This window comes from Micromesistius poutassou (assembly GCF_964030765.1).
Source record: "Micromesistius poutassou genome assembly, chromosome: 13".
NCBI lineage: Eukaryota > Metazoa > Chordata > Actinopteri > Gadiformes > Gadidae > Micromesistius > Micromesistius poutassou.
The window spans coordinates 4567420-4586581 of record NC_140283.1 but is presented as its reverse complement, the minus strand read 5'-3'; the positions used below and the strand labels follow the sequence as shown (position 1 = coordinate 4586581).

At 44.5% G+C, this 19162-nt stretch overlaps 2 protein-coding genes across 2 annotated transcripts in view; both read right to left on the bottom strand.

Annotated features, from left to right (window-relative positions):
* Positions 1 to 1040: 1040 nt before the first annotated feature.
* On the bottom strand, positions 1041 to 6970 carry st8sia2 (ST8 alpha-N-acetyl-neuraminide alpha-2,8-sialyltransferase 2; the record flags this gene model as incomplete). The annotated part of the gene is made up of 5 exons (XM_084477025.1): positions 6693 to 6970; positions 5432 to 5593; positions 5083 to 5340; positions 3280 to 3573; positions 1041 to 1353 (listed from the first exon to the last, which is right to left on the bottom strand). The coding sequence occupies exons 1-5, from the start codon at positions 6788 to 6790 to the stop codon at positions 1041 to 1043; spliced, it is 1125 nt and encodes a 374-aa protein (XP_084333151.1). The 5' UTR covers positions 6791 to 6970.
* A 599-nt stretch (positions 6971 to 7569) lies between these two features.
* The window catches only part of slco3a1a (solute carrier organic anion transporter family member 3A1a), a 28345-nt gene continuing 16752 nt past the window's right edge, over positions 7570 to 19162 (bottom strand). The window contains exons 3-10 of the mRNA XM_084477704.1: positions 15081 to 15179; positions 14652 to 14933; positions 14079 to 14243; positions 12263 to 12461; positions 11740 to 11908; positions 11130 to 11302; positions 10900 to 10964; positions 7570 to 9270 (exon numbers count right to left, since the gene is read on the bottom strand). Coding sequence (XP_084333830.1) covers positions 8912 to 9270; positions 10900 to 10964; positions 11130 to 11302; positions 11740 to 11908; positions 12263 to 12461; positions 14079 to 14243; positions 14652 to 14933; positions 15081 to 15179 — 1511 coding nt within the window. The 3' untranslated portion in view covers positions 7570 to 8911. The remainder of the gene's footprint in view (positions 9271 to 10899; positions 10965 to 11129; positions 11303 to 11739; positions 11909 to 12262; positions 12462 to 14078; positions 14244 to 14651; positions 14934 to 15080; positions 15180 to 19162) is intronic.

Below are 19162 nucleotides of genomic sequence, written 5' to 3'. Positions count from 1 at the left end.
TGTACATAGATCAAGAGCACGACATTCAAGCCAATGGGAATAGACAGGACATCACCTACTTGTCTGTTATACGTTATAAAGAGGCAGCTTCACAGGCACTCTCTGAGATTTAAAGTGTTATACTAATGAAAATGTAGATATTGTTTAAATATTAGCCAATGTTAAATGGCTGGAATATACATTCTATATATGCCAAGAAGTGAACAATCAGAAAAAAGGAAATGCCAAAAAGATATTTCAGGCCTATCATGGATTTTCTCATATTAAGGTCAAATGGAGAGTAAACCAACTGGGTTTGATTTCCAATGAGCTTGAAATAAAGGTCAAATTAGTTGAGCTCTCATTTTGTAAACAGGCAAAAAAAGTCACACCACTAGAGCAGGAATCAAAGTTAATACAAATTCTCAATACAAATATTCTGGATATTTTAAGGCATGATGATTTTGTACATCCATATAATTCCTAATATAGTATAAAGGAAGACCAAAACTGCATGGAATGTGAGCTGTAGGTTTTCATAAATAGAAGTATGCCATTCCTCCCAAGAAAAACCTACAACAATGCACATTGGTGCTTGTACTCAAAAGTGTTACAATTTATATTGAAACATATTGCTCAAATAAAATCAGTTTTTCCCCAAAACATTTTGAAAGGGTTAACATTTGTGACCACATGGAGAACATAGCCATACATTCTGTAAAAATACTGTTAAGTCCCAGAAAATACAAACACAGTATCATTACTCAATTTGTTTATATAAATGTATCCATATTGAACCAAAAAGTTGAATGAAATAAATAAATGAAATAAAACAGGAATCAAATATTTGTAAACAATTACCACCAGCAAAAAGCTGATCTTATCACTTACTACAACAATTAGGGTAATTATAAAGATTACAATAGAAATCTTAACATGTATAAATTACATTCTATTCTGGCCAACAGCCCCATTGGATAGGCCTTTGTATGCTTGGTCAAACACAAGGTATTCCCCGAGCAGTTCAGCTAAAAGTTTCCATGACGACCTTACTTGCAGCCCTACTGGTCTTGGCCGCTCTCAACTGGCAATTGCCCAGTAGGACAGGTCCCAGTGTGGAGCCTTAGCGCCCCCTTCCTGTGAAGCGTGTTCAGTGTCCTGAACTCCAGCGGCATGGTGTGGGGGCTGGAGTGCGACGTGTAGTCGTACTTCAAGGTGTCGTAGTAGTGGTACTTCACGGGCTTACCGCGCGGGTCCAGCGGGAAGGGCCAGAAGCCGTATAAGTGGATCTCCTCACAGAAGCGTGTGGCCATGGTGTACATCAGCAGGCCGGTGGTGGGCCGCTTGATCTGCACATTGTTGGTCAGCCAGTATCTACAGAACACACACAGGCTGGATGGATTAAAAACACTAGAGGACAGGAATAATTCAAAATGTGTTCAGTCAAAATCATATTTTTGCCTTGACTAACACACGTTACACCACAATATGCGTTGCATTTGATATCGTATGCATACTTGTATTTAGTAGCCAATGGAAATCTAGACGCAGGAGCACACAAACACAATCTATTCTTCTAAACAATTAACTGGAAGTAAAACCCCAACACAATTACTCCTCAAAGAGATCTTCTTTTGTACATGCTCATTTGAAAGAATAGGAATCAGGGGACATATAACTGATATGAAGACCAATTCCAAATGACCATATCTGACACTCCTTTGTGCCCTCACAGACCCTTTAACAAATTACATTCTCACTTGCATTTACCCTTCAGATGTGTGCCGAGCACACATGAACTGTTTGTTCTTCTTCTAACAACCCCCTGGTTACCGGGATTCACAGAGAGCATCCCCTGTAAAACCTCCTCCACCTAATTAGAAGCTCTGCTGTCACGGAGACAGGTTAATTTGAATGAGGTCTGCTGAGATTTGGGAGTGGACTGCACTGCATTCTAGATTGGATGACATGATTGAAACCCTCTCAACAGCGGCTGGCACTGTTAATGTGTGTCATTTGTCTACACCTCCCACTAGCTGTGCACTTTACCGCTAAGGTCACATTTAAAAGCAGAAGCAGAACTTTTTACAAAGCCAAAGCAACCAAGTGATAACAATAGCACAGACGAGCAATTCTTAGAGTCTTTCAAAATGGACAAAAGGCCTGTACGGCCTCACACAGCATTTCAAATCAAATAGGTTCCCTATCTTTTGCCCAATGCCTAATATTACAGACTCCAGCTTGCAATCTTTTGCACTAACTCAATGCTGTATTGGAGTAAAATGAGCATTCACTCTAACCGTTTTCTGTCGATCAAATTATATTATATTATTTTACACAGCCTCTATGTATCGACTTCAGTATCTATATCTCCCAAGGGGCCCAGCAGAGTGGGTGTGTAAATCGAAGAATGCCTTTCTTGAGAAAAGGGGCAAGTGCCAAGAATTACACCGCTTACGATTCTCTGCCTGCCCACAGAAGCTCACTCAAGCTTTTAACCTCATTCCTGGATGAGCGCTTTGCTGTCTCCTCAAGTGGGCTGTGTGCCAATGGACTGCTGTGCCACTGGGTACACTAATATGTCCCTGAGCAGGAGGTGGGTCTGAGGTAAGAAAAAAAAACTACTAAATAAAAACGTTGCATGAAGTACATCCTTAACATTCTGTTCTGCAAAAAAACTAAAAAGAATTATATACATTTGTGGGAGAAATTGTAGTTTTTCTAATGTAATGTAGTTGGGAGTTATCAAGAACTCCAGTCGCTAAATTGTATTGCTGCATCGATTTGAACAGACTGATTCAGTTTAGCCAAACCACACACACTGTTCCGTCCCATAATACTGAGAGAGTATAGCAGTGTAGTGAAGCAGTGGTGACTAGAGGACAGAGCAGCTTGCCTGCAGTGATCAGCCTCTAAAGATCCGGTTATAAATAGCCAACAGGCCAACCGTTGGGTGGGTAGTCGCTCTAAGCCCCTTGAGACTTGAGCTTGCAGGTAAAGCAGACTAGGCGGGCACAGCGGAAGACAGCCGGCTCCCCCGCCCGTCCATTATCCACTGTGATAATGGAGGGATTTTATTAGATGTTTATTCTTATTTTTTTGTTACATTAATTGTTTTATCAGTTTCTTTGTATTTGTTATATTTGGTCTTTCAAAACAAGTTAAAAATGATTCCCCCAAAATTAGAAAAATACTAAATAATAAATTAAATGGAAGATAAAAGTGTGCGTGCGTGCGTGCGTGCGTGCGTTGACAAAAAGACACATCACACAAATGAGCGGCGGTGGATCTCCTGCTCACCCCCGCACGGCGTGGAGGAGGCGCAGCGAGGGGAAGGCGGTGCGGATGCCCACGGTGTGCAGCAGGATGAGGCGCGCGGCCCACTCCACGCGCTCCTCCCCGCCCTTGGCCATGAAGGCGGGGATCCACAGCACGCTGCCCCGGAGGCTCTGCAGCCGGGCCACGAAGCGGTCCCGCCACTCGGGGCTGGCCAGGTCCTGGAAGGCCCGCTGCACCACCGAGGGGTTCATGGTCACCAGGTTGGTGCGCCGGCCCACGTCCACAGAGTACTCCTTCACCGGGGCCAGGTTGCACCTGCACAGGAGGAATCCTCCAGGGTCACAGATCAGGGGCTTCCCTTCTCGACGTCTCGTTTTATTCGGCCATTTTGAAACCAATTTTCCCGTGCGGAGAAACGACAGACCTAGGCCCTGTCCCAATTCTCCCCCTTCCCCTAGAGTTGAGCTCTAACCATAGATTTTGCATGTTCCCACGAAGGGGTAGGGTGTTCAAATACTATATAAGGGAGCAGTGGGGGAGTTCTGTTTTTCCCCTAAAATCCTCCCTTGAATGCTAGCCAGCTCGGTAGCTGACTTGCAGCTAAGGGCACTCAAAGCAAGTGTTCTTGATAAGGGGAGAGAAATGGGACTGGGCCCTAGTCTCCCCGATCAGACTTTAGATTAATATTTAAAGAGCCAGTGAGCCAACTGTTTCAGATGGAATTCGAACACTATGCAATTTTAAAGAGGGGGGCGTGTTATCCCCATGGTTACGACCCATGTCAACTTTATGATACCTTTTCAGTATCGTCGTTGTGTCACTTGAGTGTTATAATAAGCAATGTTGTATACGAAATGCGCCACACACCATAGCATTTTACTATAGGTGTCCAGGAAGCCTTACCCTCATTTGGACACGGCCATTAAATACATCACTGCATAGGCAGAGCTTCACCATCCACACACACCGTGGCGTTAAACTATAAGCGTCCGAAATGCTAAACTTTCTCAGGGACATTGCAGTCAACCACAGCCTAGACAGACTACCTCAGAAAAGGTAGTCTGATTTCACGAAAAGAAGGCCACCTGCGTTCGCAGCAGAGTGGAACAATCATGTAGTGTTTTGGGAAGAATGCCCGAAACATCCAATTTTACTCCTTTTCTCTCTAAATAGACTTATTTGAGTAGTGAAGAAATGCCAAAGATTTCTACATTGACGATCAAATAAGACAAATGACCACGTTTAAAACAAAAGTGATTTTGGGTTTACTGGCTCTTTAAAGTCTGTTGGCAGGCGAGCTGAAATCTGGAAGAACAATGTGTTTTACTTCTTTCATTTTTGTTTCGACTAATCATGTTGCTTGAGGCAGGGATCTTGAGGCAGGGATTTGGCAAACACAAATTCAGCCAGCAGTAGTAAATTGTTAAAAAAGTGTCTATAAAGGGTTTCAAATCAACACGCCTTGTAGACTGGCCAGTGGCCAGTGTAGAAATACACATAATAAAATGCCCTTCTGAGAGCTGCATACACTCGCGCAAATTAGTATTCTTTGGTAGAATATCTCTGTAACAAAACAAGCACAAGTGGTAACTCCACCCCTTGCTGTTTTTGGTTTCCTGCCCAGACTCTGTACCGTCTCCCCCAGAAGTTCTATAACATAGCAGGACTGCTGGATCAAAGATTACCATCGGCCTAACATATTCTTCCAAAACATGCAGGAAAATGTTGCAGAGTAGGTGCAATGAAAAAGCTTATGTCATTTTTGAACCAAGAGTGCAAATCGAAAATGTATTAAGTATCTTTTCATTTACAACTTATTCATACCTGATGACAAAGTCATAAGAGTCGATTTCCTGTCCACAGCTGCTGTTGAGCAGAATCCCAGAGTTCCCAACGATGGCACACTTTCTGTGGTGCTGGTTCCTCATAGGGGAGACGGTGGGAAGAAGACGATACAGGTTCTCTGAGATGTTGGTAGTGCTGTGCCGGTCGAGAACATAGTGGATGACATCTCCTGGTTTCAATGTGCCTTTCAAAATAGATATGTCCCTCTCTGGATCCAGGAATCTCAGAATGTTTTTCCTAAATAAGAGGGGAAGAGAAAACCAGCGTGTTACGAATGCATCATTACCCTGTCTGTGTATCGTTGGTGTGGAGGGATGGGTTCTTTTACCTGATGAGGTTGGAGAGGGTCTTATTAAAGCTCCAGTGATCTGAAGACACGTTGGCAGTGTTTTTTGGGTTCCGGGCCGACTGGTGGCTCATGTATTTGTCTACACTTGACAGAGGACTTGGATCCACCTTTCCTGCAGGTTTCCTAAATGACAGTATTTGTCTTGAGAGACAATGAACTTTGTTTTACATCATTTCCATGTTAAATCTGCCCAGCAACTTTCCCAAGGATCTTGGGCTATTATTTTCACACATTTTATATGTGTTATATAACTATGCCACATAACCCATTTGCGTCAGTGTGAAATAAAAACACTGAGTCAAATACTTGAGGGCTGAAGCTGTACATGAATATGAAGGACATTGTGAACTGTAATGATCAACAATAATATCTATAAATTGTTATATGTTGCGAATCGATCATCAACATATTAGCATCCCATACACCACAATGTCAAGGGACATGTGCGGTTTTGATATGTGAGGATGCATCACTGTGTCTGCCCAGTCATATTTGGCAAAGTTTTCGATGTCACACAAAGGACATGTGGCCAACTTTAGAAGGGTTGATTTAATTCAATTGAACGTTCAATTCATTATACTCCAACATTAACAATATGGATATAGCATTGCTATATGTATAGAAAACCATTCAATCATCGGTCACAGATGCATATGAGATGAATGCATGCAATTACATCAAGTCTAGACGCAACATTGACTGTGTTATGCTGGACTGGATCCTCAATTGCGTAATATATTCTTCAAGTGTATGCAAGGATCAATATGACCCCATTGCAGAATGAGACACAGGAGCCTAATTGGGATTCATAAATAGAATCCAAGCTGCATTTCTTAACGACTACAAGTCCAGGGCCCAGACCTCCTATTGCCTTAATCCTATACGGTCTTTGTTTCTCTCCCAGGACAAGGGAAATGTACCCCTCCTTCCCTCTCTCCCAGGACAAGTGAATTATAGCCCAGATCTCTCACTCTCATCCACTAGTAACCATACCAGTGTGTGTGGTCTGCACACACAAACACACACACACACACACACACACACACACACACACACACACACATCTGCTAAAACCATGTGTCATACGTACATTGTATGAATACATTACAAGAACTTGCGACATTACTTATAGTTGATATAAGGCGGGATGGGTGAGTTTTAAATCCATGTGTTGCAAGCTGAGGACGATTGCTGTAAACCTGAATCATGCACTGCGTAGATAAAACGACATTATACTTACGTAGTACCTTCTTCTACCTCCGTAATATCGGACATTTTTAAAAATATAACCAAGAGTGTGATAATCCCAAACATCAGTGTGAGGAATCCCAACCGCATGATGAGGTGGGTGTCGGTGACTGCAGCTAGCGGTCAACTGCAGCCAAAGCCCGCTGAACAAATGCTACATTAGCCCAATATTTCATTTTACATTAACGTAAATCGACCCGGTCGTTCCTGTGACCTCAAAATACACATTGAGCTCATTTCAGTTAGAAACGGATATATTTACACCCTGGCCGATGGGGCCGCTACATGGACTAACCCCTCTATTCCCAAATCAAACTTTAAAGCGTGTAGTACCTAACCAGTGTTGCCAGATCGGGCCAGATTTCCCGCTCAATCTGGCAACACTGGCACAGCAGCCAGTAATCTGGCCCAATCTAGCCCCCAGCAGGAAATCTGGCCCAATCTGGCAACACTATACCTAACCGGTACCTTCACACGGCCATGCAGCGGACCACCGCCTTAAAGGGACAGCGCCGCTTTATGTCCCGAACCCCGTCCCTTTGTTGGCATAGCCATCTGTGATGTTCCTCACATCTGCTACCCTTCCTTGCATAACAAATTGCTTATTTAAATGAATAGGATGTTGCAGGCCCGTCGAAAAGAAAAAGAAAAACACATCTGCATACATTAAATTGATTATAAATATATAATTAACATTGAAGAGGTCATTTATATTTACATTACTTTCATCATTAGATTAAGACTTTAAACTGATTTAATTTGACCCTAAACAAACAAGCAATGTTCTCATACCAGTTTGCTGCTCGTTTCCAGGTGCTGGTTTTTCTGATGTGCACACAGTATGTGTTCGCTTAACTAAAATAAATCACTTTTGTTAATTTTCTGAAAAATGTTTTATTTTCAGAATAAAATAAATGATATGTTGCCATACAAAAAGGTGTAAGAAAAGGGACAATGCTAAAACTGTAAATGTAGAGAAACCCTCAACCAAAGTCATATGTGCCAATAAGTGCAATTAAATGATTTAAATACATGGCTAGGAATACAGTTAGTGATTTTTCTTGGAGATTTGCATTACCTCAAAATTGAAAAAAACACTTTTCACCTTTCATTCTAAGTGACAAGCCGTATTCTTTTGTTTAATGATGCAACACATACATCAAAGCTGTGAATTGTCCGCAACCACAAGTAACATACAAACATTTGGTAGAACCAAGATCATATATTTTCAATTTGAACTTTTCAAATACCTATTAAACAAATATATTTTAAACCTTTGTGTAAAGTAAAAAAAAAAAACTGTTATAGCCAATAAGAATAAAATCCTTAATTTAAAATCTATCATTAAGACATATTAAGTTGATTAAACTCTGGGAACGTTACAATCTGCTATAGTGAAAAACAAACTTCAATCTCGCAAAAAAAAAACATTGACGGTATAACATAGAAATTGCAGACATTTTGCAACCCTAACAGCCAGACTTAGCAGTCTAGTCCAAACGGTATCAAAAACAGTGTCTATTATCCAGCAGGAGAACCACAAGAGAACGCTGCACAAACACACCGTCTCGCTTAGTAACAGTTTGTCAACAGGACACTAAAACAACCCGATATTAACTTCTTCTTTCTTTTTATAAGAAACTGCACTGCGCCATTTATATAAAATGTGTATTAAATGACATTTGTTTTGTAAACACTTGGCAACTTTAAATATGGATAGAAGAAGAACTGTCCATGACTTATTTTTGTTTAAATCACAATTTAATTTGTGAGACTGTTTAGACCGACGCAGAACACAGGCTGAACGGACTCAGTCGTTTCAGACAGATGACAGACCTAAGCAGATATGGCTAGTAGTGATGCAACTAAAAGCATACAATTATGTTAACTAGCTTCAGATCAACAAGGACTTTAGAACGGAGCCGTGTTGTCTGCCACCCGTTCAAAGTAGGAATTGACTGGCACTAAACAACAGCTTGTTGACAGTTTAACTACAAAAATGGACCCTTCAAAAGTTGCCACGGACGTGCAACCAAAAATAAGTGAGAATCTTCCTATGACCTAAACGGGCCTTTAAATAGATTGGCTTTTATCAAAACATCTTAATCTTTTCAAAAAACAGAATAAAAACAAATTAAATAATAGTATCTTTCGAGCGATTTCAAATATTCTTTTAACATCTTTGACCTCCTTCCGCTGCGTAAGTCTGCGTTATAAAACCGACTCCATATTCTCACAGATCTCGTGGTCCTCCAGGCTGTAAATGAACTTTGTCCGGTCCACCAGCTTGGGGCCGTCCGTGTCTGTGAGGGACGGATAGAACTCCGTCTGTGTCATGTGGTTCTCGTTAGCCTTGATGTACTTCCGGTAGTTCCTGCGCAAGCAGTACCACGTGGTGCTGTAGAGGAGGAAGGCGATGCCCTTGAGCACGATGGCCAGGCCCACGTACAGGTGCCTGTAGGCCACGTTGTTGTACAGCAGGCAGGCGCCCCTCTTGCCGCACTCCCAGCTCCAGAAAAGGCATGTCGAGTCGATCCCAGCACCAAAGATCAGAGGGGGAGGGATGAATCCTACGGGACGGACACAGGGCAGGACGGAGGGGGGGGTTATTAAAGCCAGCTCGTCTCTTGTTCTCTTCATCCTGCAGACATTTCAACTCCAAGTTCATCAATTTGAACCGGAGAGATTTTGGTATTGTTTAGTTTCCAAATGTTCATTCTTAGTTACATTCTTCATTCATTAGTAATGTCCAAACATTTTTCAGACCTGTTTTGATAAAAAAAAAAAAAAGCAAAGCTCCTTGTCAAGGGGAGGAGGGGGGCCTTGCAGCCCGCTAGCATGAAGATGAAATAGGTTTAAGGTGATCCTGGCATGGACGTTGTCCTTTGACTCATCCACCAAGGAAAACCTGTATTTGTTAATGCTCAGAGCCAGTTAAAATCAATCAATTGGGTTCCAAACTATTTATTTTGTTGCGGCTTCCGAGCCAGTCGTAACACGGGGGCTCGTCCGAGACTTTCTGAACCTTTTTGGGAGACTGGACCAGAGTTCTTTGTTCGATTTTTTTTCTTTGTTATTTTGTTGAGTGTGGTTGTTTTGGCCTGTTTGTTAGAACTTGTTTTTGCACTCCCTGGACAGATTAGTCTGCAGAGCGGCTATCCCGGGGAGGGGGCCTGCTAGCCTGGAGCCCGGTGTGCCTCAGAAGATAGTAAGGTTAGTCTCGCTAACTTGAATAGGTCTGGGGTTTTTCTCGTCAATATGTGTACCGATTTTTGACAAACAGCCATACTCACCCCCCTTTTGTCTGGAGCAATTTGAGCCATGTATTTAACCTGTTCAATAAGTAATCAGTAGCTTTTGTACGTGTAGTGTTAGCGAGAAGTGTTACGCCACCTCTACACCCCCCTGGCCGTGGCAGTGCAATGGTCTTTGGGTGGTGCACAGGCACAATCAAGTTAATCGTGCACACCTGCCAAGGTGTGCTTAAAAGCCATGCCTTCAGCCTCAGAAGGGGGCTTTGCTTTCTCGTGACAACATGTGCTACTGTCAAGACTTTTAACATATTTCATACATAATGTCTCATTATGTATGAAAGTAAAACACTTTATTTTTGGATATAAACTCTGTGGTCTGTCTCCATATTTTGTTGCGCCTGCTGAGCCAGTCGTAACACTATGGAAAACTATTCCAGACTACCAAGTATTGGTCTTCGTCATTCTCGTTCCCATATTCCACATTTCAGGGCAGTATTTGGGAACCTTTCAGTTGGCAGAGCAGTTCATCTCAATACTTGACATTTTTCTCAGAAGATCTTAGAAGGGATTTCTATCTTAGAAGGGATTTTTAAATTATTGTTTAACCTTTTAAGGGAAGATAGGGGCAGATAATTATACTTTTTGCTTAATCCCTTTTCCGGCATATCAATGTGTTCTCTAACTGTAGATTATGATTAAAAGGTAGGTGAGGTTGAATTTGACCTTAGTTCTAGCTTTGTGACTTTGTCTGATGCAAATATTCCTTTGTATCCCAGAAAGACATTTAATCAATATCTTTAGTCAAATGTATTTACATTTGGATAATAGATTCAAAGTCATCCCAAAAACGGCCTCTTAAGAAACAATCTTAAAGCACAGATATTACATCTCTCTAATTATTTTGTAAGTGATGAATATCCTATAAACACATGAAGTGCTGCTTACCTATCAGTCGAAGCAGAAGAAACAAGACTCCGAGGGCATACGACTTCAACTCTGGGCTCACAGTCCTTCAAGAACAACAAAATGAGGGACCTTTAATACATTTATGATTCAGGTTTTCTTTGCATTGCATTGCAGGCATATGAAGACCCCCGGGCAGAGAGCCGTGTGTTGTGACGTATCTGGAGAGAGAGAGTGGCTCCGCAGTGTGCGCTCTGGGGGCCGGGCGGTACCTGATCAGGATGATGACGGAGGGCGTCTGGGCCATGGCGCCGATCATGCTGCAGGCGCAGATTACACAGAGGAAGATGAGGAAGGCCTGCTGACAGCCCGCCGTGGGACACTTCCCCGGGATCACCCAGGCCAGCGCCGGGTCGCTGGATACACACGAGCACCCGGTGAGGTTCTGGAACACAGACACACAGACACACACACACACACATACAAACACAGTGTCATGGGAAACGGAGAGACCTCCACTGATAATGTTCTTGTTTAATTCACTGAATTGAACAGCGGATGCTCAAAGGAGTTAGCACATTGGGAGTACAGTAGTACTCTCTGAAATTTAATCCTCTAGTTTAGTGTCAAGGATTTCCATTTGATAGCCCTTGCGTGTGATAACGCTGTAAGAGTGAATAATTGTTTTCGGGTTTAACTTTGAGGCTGCCAGGACTCATTGAACAAATCCAACCCAGAGCCATCCTTTCAATACTCCAACACCACCTTCTAGGTGGAGCCAGACCGCCGTTCAGCCAAGAAGCGAAGTGTTCACGCCAAGGAAAAACATGTCCCGTAAACGGGGAGGATCAGGGAAGCGACCCGCAGGGAGGAAGCACTCACTGGGGAGAGGCCGGAGGGGGAGTCTGGGTCGGCTATCCTGCTGCAGCCGGCGAAGCAGGCGGAGAGGTAGGTGACGTCATTGGAGCCGCAGACCGGGCTGATGGTGGAGGTGTAGCAGCTGCAGTGACGCATGCACTGGGCGTCTGGTCGATGCCCTGAGCGCAGGGTCCTGGGGGCAGAAGGAAGACTCCCAATTGTCAGTCACGCATCAACCACGTTAGCCTGCTGTTATTCCGCTGGTGGACGCTGAACAAGCGCAGGTGTCTCTCTTTTTGTACCAGAAGTGGATGAATATAGTTGATAGATAATGTTAGGCATGTTGACATGTTGGCAGATGTATCTCTGAAGTGTTCTCAATATTAGTTCAGGCTTGAAAATCAGCACCATACTGAAATGATTAAATATCAACATGAATCCCTTATTCCCCTGGGGGTGGATTAAGTGCTGTGAATCCTGCCTTCTCCTATGGGTGCCCGTCTACCGTCCCCCTAGTGGCTGCAGTGTGTGTGTACGTGCTCCTTACTCGTTGCCGTATTGCACGGTCACGCCCGCGACCGGGCCCGTGTCACAGCCCAGGAAGAGGAAGGAGACATAGCAGGCGGTGGAGATGAGGTTGACCAGCATGGCCATCCGGATGGCTCCCAGGGCCGACAGGTTGAGCTTCTTCACCAGCAGGCCGCCCATGAAGATCCCCAGACACGCGCACGGGATGGCAGTCATGCCTGCAGCAGGGCGGGCCAGGAACATGTATGAGAGTGTATCTATGACACCGTGTAAAGCCAAACACACACCGCTGGCGCAGTGCAGCGCCAAAAAGAACGCTCCCATTATTTCAGACGTACTAGCCCACACCAGCGGCGCCTTGACCCGCTGGTATAACGTTATGGTAGCCTAGACCAACTAGGTTTGTTCATCTGCTGCTTTCAAAACATAACCACAACGGTGCTGCAGTGCGACGCTTCCTGTTGGTGCCAGGGGCGGCGTTCGACGCGTGGAAACTGCGCACCACAGCGCTTCGGCGGCGGTGTGTGGTCGGCTTAAGTGTGATATACTGGGACCAAATGACTGACGCACGTACTGACGTACTGTGTACAGGTCTGATTGCAGTGTGCAGTGTTTTCCACAGACCAGGTAGCAATGTGTGGTGGATTTCTTGACGGGGGGGGGGGGGGGGAGGCGCGATTATAGAAAATGCGCGGTTCATTTTCTTTCTCGTCTGTCACGTTTTTCGCTTGTGCCTAAAACCGCTGCTGAGGGGGGTGGGTGGGAAGTTGGGTTGCGGGCGGACGGGGGGAATTTTGGGTTGCGGGTGGACGGACGGGATTGTTGACGTGCGATTACGGGCTGGCGGAGTTACATTTAAAAATCGCGTTCAAGTAAAAATAAATAGACAAATAAACAGCGGAATCAATTTGTGGCGCTCGTTGTTCAATCTGTGGCACAGCGCCACACATTGGCCTATGTCTGGGAAACACTGGTGTGAGTTTAGCAAGCCGACACGGTCATCTCTGCCAAATGGAACTGACACATACATGACCTCATATGGGAACACTGCATTGTGCCTCCTCCTCTTATTTGACCAACATGGGCAAACTGCCCTGTGCTGTGCACTCCTCCCTCCGTTCTGACTCCATAAAACCTGTCTGCTTGCGTTCAAGACAGGCAGTGTCTTGTACCTCTCCCCGTGGCCATGCTCTCATTAAACATGCCCTCAGTCAGTGTATGGCTAGAGTTTCAGGCTGAAATGTTTTCAGCACATGTGATCAGGAGGACGATAAGCTATAAGCTACCTCCACCCGTACAGCGGTACTTATGACTCCTGTGATGCGCTGCTTGTGAGGAGCGGGGGACAGGGCTAGGTGTCTCCGCTCAGCCCCGACGCCGCTGTGGACCGGCGGGTCCCACGCACTCATAGCCTGGCTATTGCCAGACCAAGCTCAATCGTAGATTGCACGTTGGTCTGGGGAAGCTGCTGTCATTTTCTTCAGCACACAATTGGTTGCTTGCCGTCGCTTCCCTGTCGTCATTGTGTTAAACCAGCCAATAGCGTGCCAGGGGGAAAAGCCAGCTTGGCAATTGGCTCCCGCAAAAACATATAGAATCTAGAAAGAAATGCATTGCTCTTCTCCAGACCCTTCTGCAGGGCAAACTCAAATCGCCGGCAGAATGAGCGGGGCTACCCAGTCTAACGCACTCATGCAGAGCCTTTCATTCACAGAGGGGTGATGAGGTGCCTGTGAAGGCCCTGATAACATCACTGTCCTCGCCGTTCATGCACGGCAACCATTCATGAGGTGTGAGTGGGTGCGTGATGCATGAGTGCCCGTCGCCGCACGCACCGAGCAGCTGGTTGGCGGATGTGGTGGTGAGGTTGAACTGCTGCTCCAGGTACTTCCCCAGGAAGGCAGCGAACCCGGCCACCACGCCGATCTCCATGCAGGCCGCCAGCGTGATGCAGGTGAACACCGGGTTGGACAGCAGGTGCTTGGTCACCTTGGGGATCACTGCGGAAAAGGACGGCCAGGTGAGATCGGTGTGCAGAAGGTATGGGCATCTTTAAGACTCACTTTCTGCTCTACTATTATACCAGGCTTGCAATCGGTACATGTAAAGAGACATCTTTTCTGTATTTTTCATTAGTCTCTTCTTTTTGTAACTGGAATTGAATAGTTAGTTAGTTCTCTGAGATTAAAACAAGTATAACGGAGACTCTCTATATTATTTGTGAGCTAGTTAATCAATTAAAGAAAGAGTTACATGACCTAATGTCATTAACCACAAATAACAGAATTATTCAAATTAAAATGGATCATAGATTATCCACCCCTCATTGTATTCATTTGCATGTCCATTGGTTGAACGACTCATTGATAAACACTTGTTTCGCAGTGCGCCCAGGGCCCCAGTGTCACCTCTCAGCTGCTGACAGCAGGTGGGGCTGTTGGCCGGCTCATGGTGGCCGGCCGCCCCGTTGCTGCTGGGCTTGGGCATCTGGTACTCAGTGTTCATCCCCGTGGGGGAGAGCATGGCCTGCTCACTCTCCTGCCCGCCGTCCTCGCCGTCCCGCAGGGGCAGCGACTGGGGGAAGCCGAACATCAGCAGGGCGGAGAAGAAGAGTAAGGCACCGCACAGCAGGAAGCCCGCCCACCAGGCCCCGATCCAGCGCGGGTCTTCCGGGTAGAGGCCCATTTCACCTGGGGAGGGGAAGCGGGAGGGGAAGTGGGGGGAGAGGGGGCCAACCACACTGATTAGATCAACCGCCTCACACCCAGTTTGAGATCACGTCCGCAGCAGTGGCTGAGTGGCGAGATGAGCGAAGGGGAGGGGAAGTCATCACTTACTGCTGTCGATAAAGATAGCGTCGACGTAGAACTTGGTGCAGATGGAGCCCAGGATGAAGCCACACGCCGGGCCGAACACCAGCGTGGAGAACAGGATCCCTGCACACAACACACACACAGACTGTTAGGTCATATCCTTTTAACGAAGCCTATGATTATAATTGCAGCATTCTGTCCTGGTTAGCCTGCACACACTTTCCTTTTAATTTAATAATCAACTATTTGATTCGGCAATACAAAGTCTTCTATTTTCACAAAGATACAACTATGCTATCAAGCATTCAACAACAACAAATCCCAGGACAATTGAACAGACATTGCATGTATCCATCATGCATGTCATACAGGAGTGTACAACTTGGACAATCAATTCATTTTTGGTCTTTTAAACAGACACCATAATCAGTGACAGACAATCAGAAGGCCATTTTTCAAGGACATGTGAAGGCCAAGGCATGTTGCAGGATTGGTTTTGTTGGTTGAAGAAGACCAGAGCATTATGTAGCTACAATGTAAACATATCAATTACAAGACCGCAAGGAATGTGGCCATTAAGATTTTTGTGTGTCTCTCAACCATATGGAGCCTAAGAGTCTAAGAATACCAAGTACTTGCATATTCAAACAGATAAGGAAGAACATTGAGTAAGAGAAGAACAGTATTCTTTTTTAAATTAGCCTGGCTACAACTCACAAAAAACTGTCTGGCAGAATTTTTTTTTGCTGAACGACGGCAAATCCCCATTAAAGTGGTGTAAGTGTGAGGAGTCTGGCCCGGTGCTAGATGACATCCCAACTAATAAGGTTGCAAATCACAATTTAAAAAACAGCACAGACCGACGAGCCTAGTCCCTCTCCCAGGCACTTTGCATGGCCATCTGAGCTCAACCATGGACCATCATTCAAATGAGGAGAGCCACCAGGAAGTCGGCTGTTGCCATTGTCTGAACAGGGCTAGATGCAGTCACGCTGCCATTGAGCACAAACGAGACATGGTTTGAAGGTTGAAAGCTGAAAGCCAGTGAGTGTTGGCGGCCGTTGATTTGACCCCCACTGCTCTCGGGCAAACCGCACGGCGTGGCTAACCGTATTAGCACCATTTAAAACGTCAGCAGATGTCGCAGAATCTGGGGGATCCAATGAATGATAACCGCAAAAATGTAACTGAGAGAATACATAGAGCCCAAGTCATAGGAGTTGTATCTAGTTTTGTGTACAGTGTAGTATTGACCCCCAACTGAACCTCACACATGTAGCGAGAACAAAACACACCCATATCAATTATGTTTTGTTGAAAGCAGGGATAGTATGGGGTATGTAACCTACTCCTCGTTTACAGCACAGCCATTACTACGACATACTGCCACTATTGACTAATGTCACCCCTATAGGCTGACAATCACGACCTGGGCATCTTTGTCGTACCCTGAGGCCCTACCGCCTTGATGCAGTGAATTCCACAGCCAAACAATTTAAAACATTGCAGCACCATGTCCAATCATAGACAAAACCACGGCATAGAAATTCGGACAAATGGAGCAAGGCTACATTTACATGTAGCCATTTAGCAGATGCGTTTATCCAAAGCAACTTAAAAGTTAGGATGAGAACAATCAAAGCACGCCATAAAGGCAACACCATTAAAGAGGGGACTACCCGACACCAACAGTAGACCTAAGGGCAGTTTAACAGTAAACGGCTGCAGTCTCCATCTGACTTGCTAATGCGCCTGTGGTGTTTCGAATTAGGACTGCGCTCTACTCTGCCTCCTTGGAAACTGTGAATGTTGTCTTCTCATAGCAACAACACAATTGCTTTCTGTTTCCTTTAGCTGGAAAACAACCAAAGGAAACAGTGAAATCACCTTCCAAGAAATGATATTTAGCTTTTGTCCACAGCCAATGAGGGCAAATTGTGGTTCTAGAAGCCGCCTTCCTCTTTCCCCCTCCCACTCTTTCTCTACCTCTGTGGTCTCCATTTCCTCTCTATTCTCTCCATCTCCCCTTTTGCTTATTCTCTCCATCTCCCCTCTTATTCTCTCCATCTCCCGTCTCTATTCACTCCATCTCGGCTCTCCCTCCTATTCTCTCCATCTCCTCTCTCTATGTATTCTCCCCATTTCCTCCTTCTTCTCGCTCTCTCCCCCCCTTTCTCCCTCTGCTCTCTCTCTCTCCCTCCTCACTCTCACTCTCTCTCTCTCCCTCCCTCCTCACGCTCCCTCTCTCTCTGCCCACGGCTGTCATCAAAATCTCTGTGCCCTTGCTGATAACAAAGTACATTATTGTAGGTCTTTGCATGTGGAGAAGAACTCAGATCTTTAAAATGCCATGGCTTTATTGCAAAAAGGGAAGTAATTTGATATCATCAATGGTATTAAATATTCTCACAGGGGAGCGGGCATTTCTCCCACTATTTTGTGATTGTGGACGTTGTTGACCAGAAGCCAAAACCAATACAGTAAGACAATGTGAGTGAATTATTCGTCTATAGTTTGCATTGGCTTCTAGATGACCTGAGACTGAAAGTCAAAGAACTATCAGGAGGATGTTTGGAGCTGACTTGTTTACCTCTCCTAGCATCTACAGCTCCTTCTACCCATGACTTGCAGGTCAGCTGTGTAAGTAAGCATGATTATTCCCAGGCCAAGAGAAACATTCCAACCAGACCCACACATTTTTATCTAGCAGCTATTTTGTGTAATGATGACAAGCCTCTTTTTCTGAAGAACCCCTTCATGTATGAACTGTGAAGCTGGATTGAAAGTGCCTGCGTATACATGAGAGGGTGGGATACCTTCTCATCCTTGACCTGGAGCGCACTTTGATGATGAGATAAGTATCACTATGTGCCTGCCTCATTTCAACTGTTACACGGTTATTTTCTGTGGTGTCAATATGATTAGTCAATAGTTGATTGACAGACAATCAACTATTTTTCTATTTCAATTTTGGTTTAAATTCAAATTGATTTCAAAGATGCTAATAATGTTTGACTTTTCATAATTATAAAATCAATAGTCTTCTCTACGGATACTTTTTTTGGCAGGTGCCATTATTGTGGTCATGTTGTAGACATGTTGTAGACAAAGAGTTAATCAATTCATGCAAAAAAAAGCATTGACAACGATCTAATTTCTCTCTTCCTCTTTCCCATTCATACTTGGGCTGCACCTCACAAAAAAAGAACAAAGAACCCCACTAACTCATTTGTTTGAGGTGGATTTTGACCAACCCCTTTTAGTCTCATATTATTTACGATAGTAAACAGATGAATGGCCTCCACTCACATGTTCACTTCAAATAAATACCTCCTCTAAAATGTTGTGTGCTATGGCAAGATTTGGGTCATCATGGTTAATTAAGTCTGTATTGGTATAGGAAGTGATAGAATTAAAATTTGCATCCATTTAAAAACAGCAGCTGTCCCAGAGCCTAGCGGTGGCCGAGGCAGGTCCACCGCGGGCTGCACTGTCCTACGAATGCTCCTCACCCACGAAACAAAACTGAAACGCTGCAACTAGGATGTAGCTACCGCGAGTCACCATAAAAGGTCAATTGCAAAATAAAAAGCCCCTTGCGATAAGTTGGAAGGTGAAAAGGACTTCTGCAGAGGTGCTTGTGGAGGGCATTTTTAACATTTAAAACATTTTGTACAATTTGTGTGCAAAGGATTGTGGGTGACAGAAGGCTACATCGGTTGCGTCCTTGAAATGTTGACATTTCCCAGGCCACATTTGAAGAATGATTTACATTGAGACGGCCTTCAATGCACAGCAACAACCTCTTAAGTTGGTTCCACAGTATGTTTTGTTCTGCTCTTCAATATGACGGGGCTAAGATGTAGGCAGATCTAGGGTTCACATGGTGATCCAAAATTAAATGTAACGATTAGCATAACATACAATTATCAAAGACACAGACCGGCTACACTCAATGTATCATCTCACTGTTATTACATAGTACTGCAGATAACTTCAGGAAAAATATCTTGAATGGGATTGCATTCAGCGCTGATAAAATGTACTACAACAACTATTGGCCGTGTTCTCGATAAAGGCACCATAATCGTATTTCACAGTTGGAT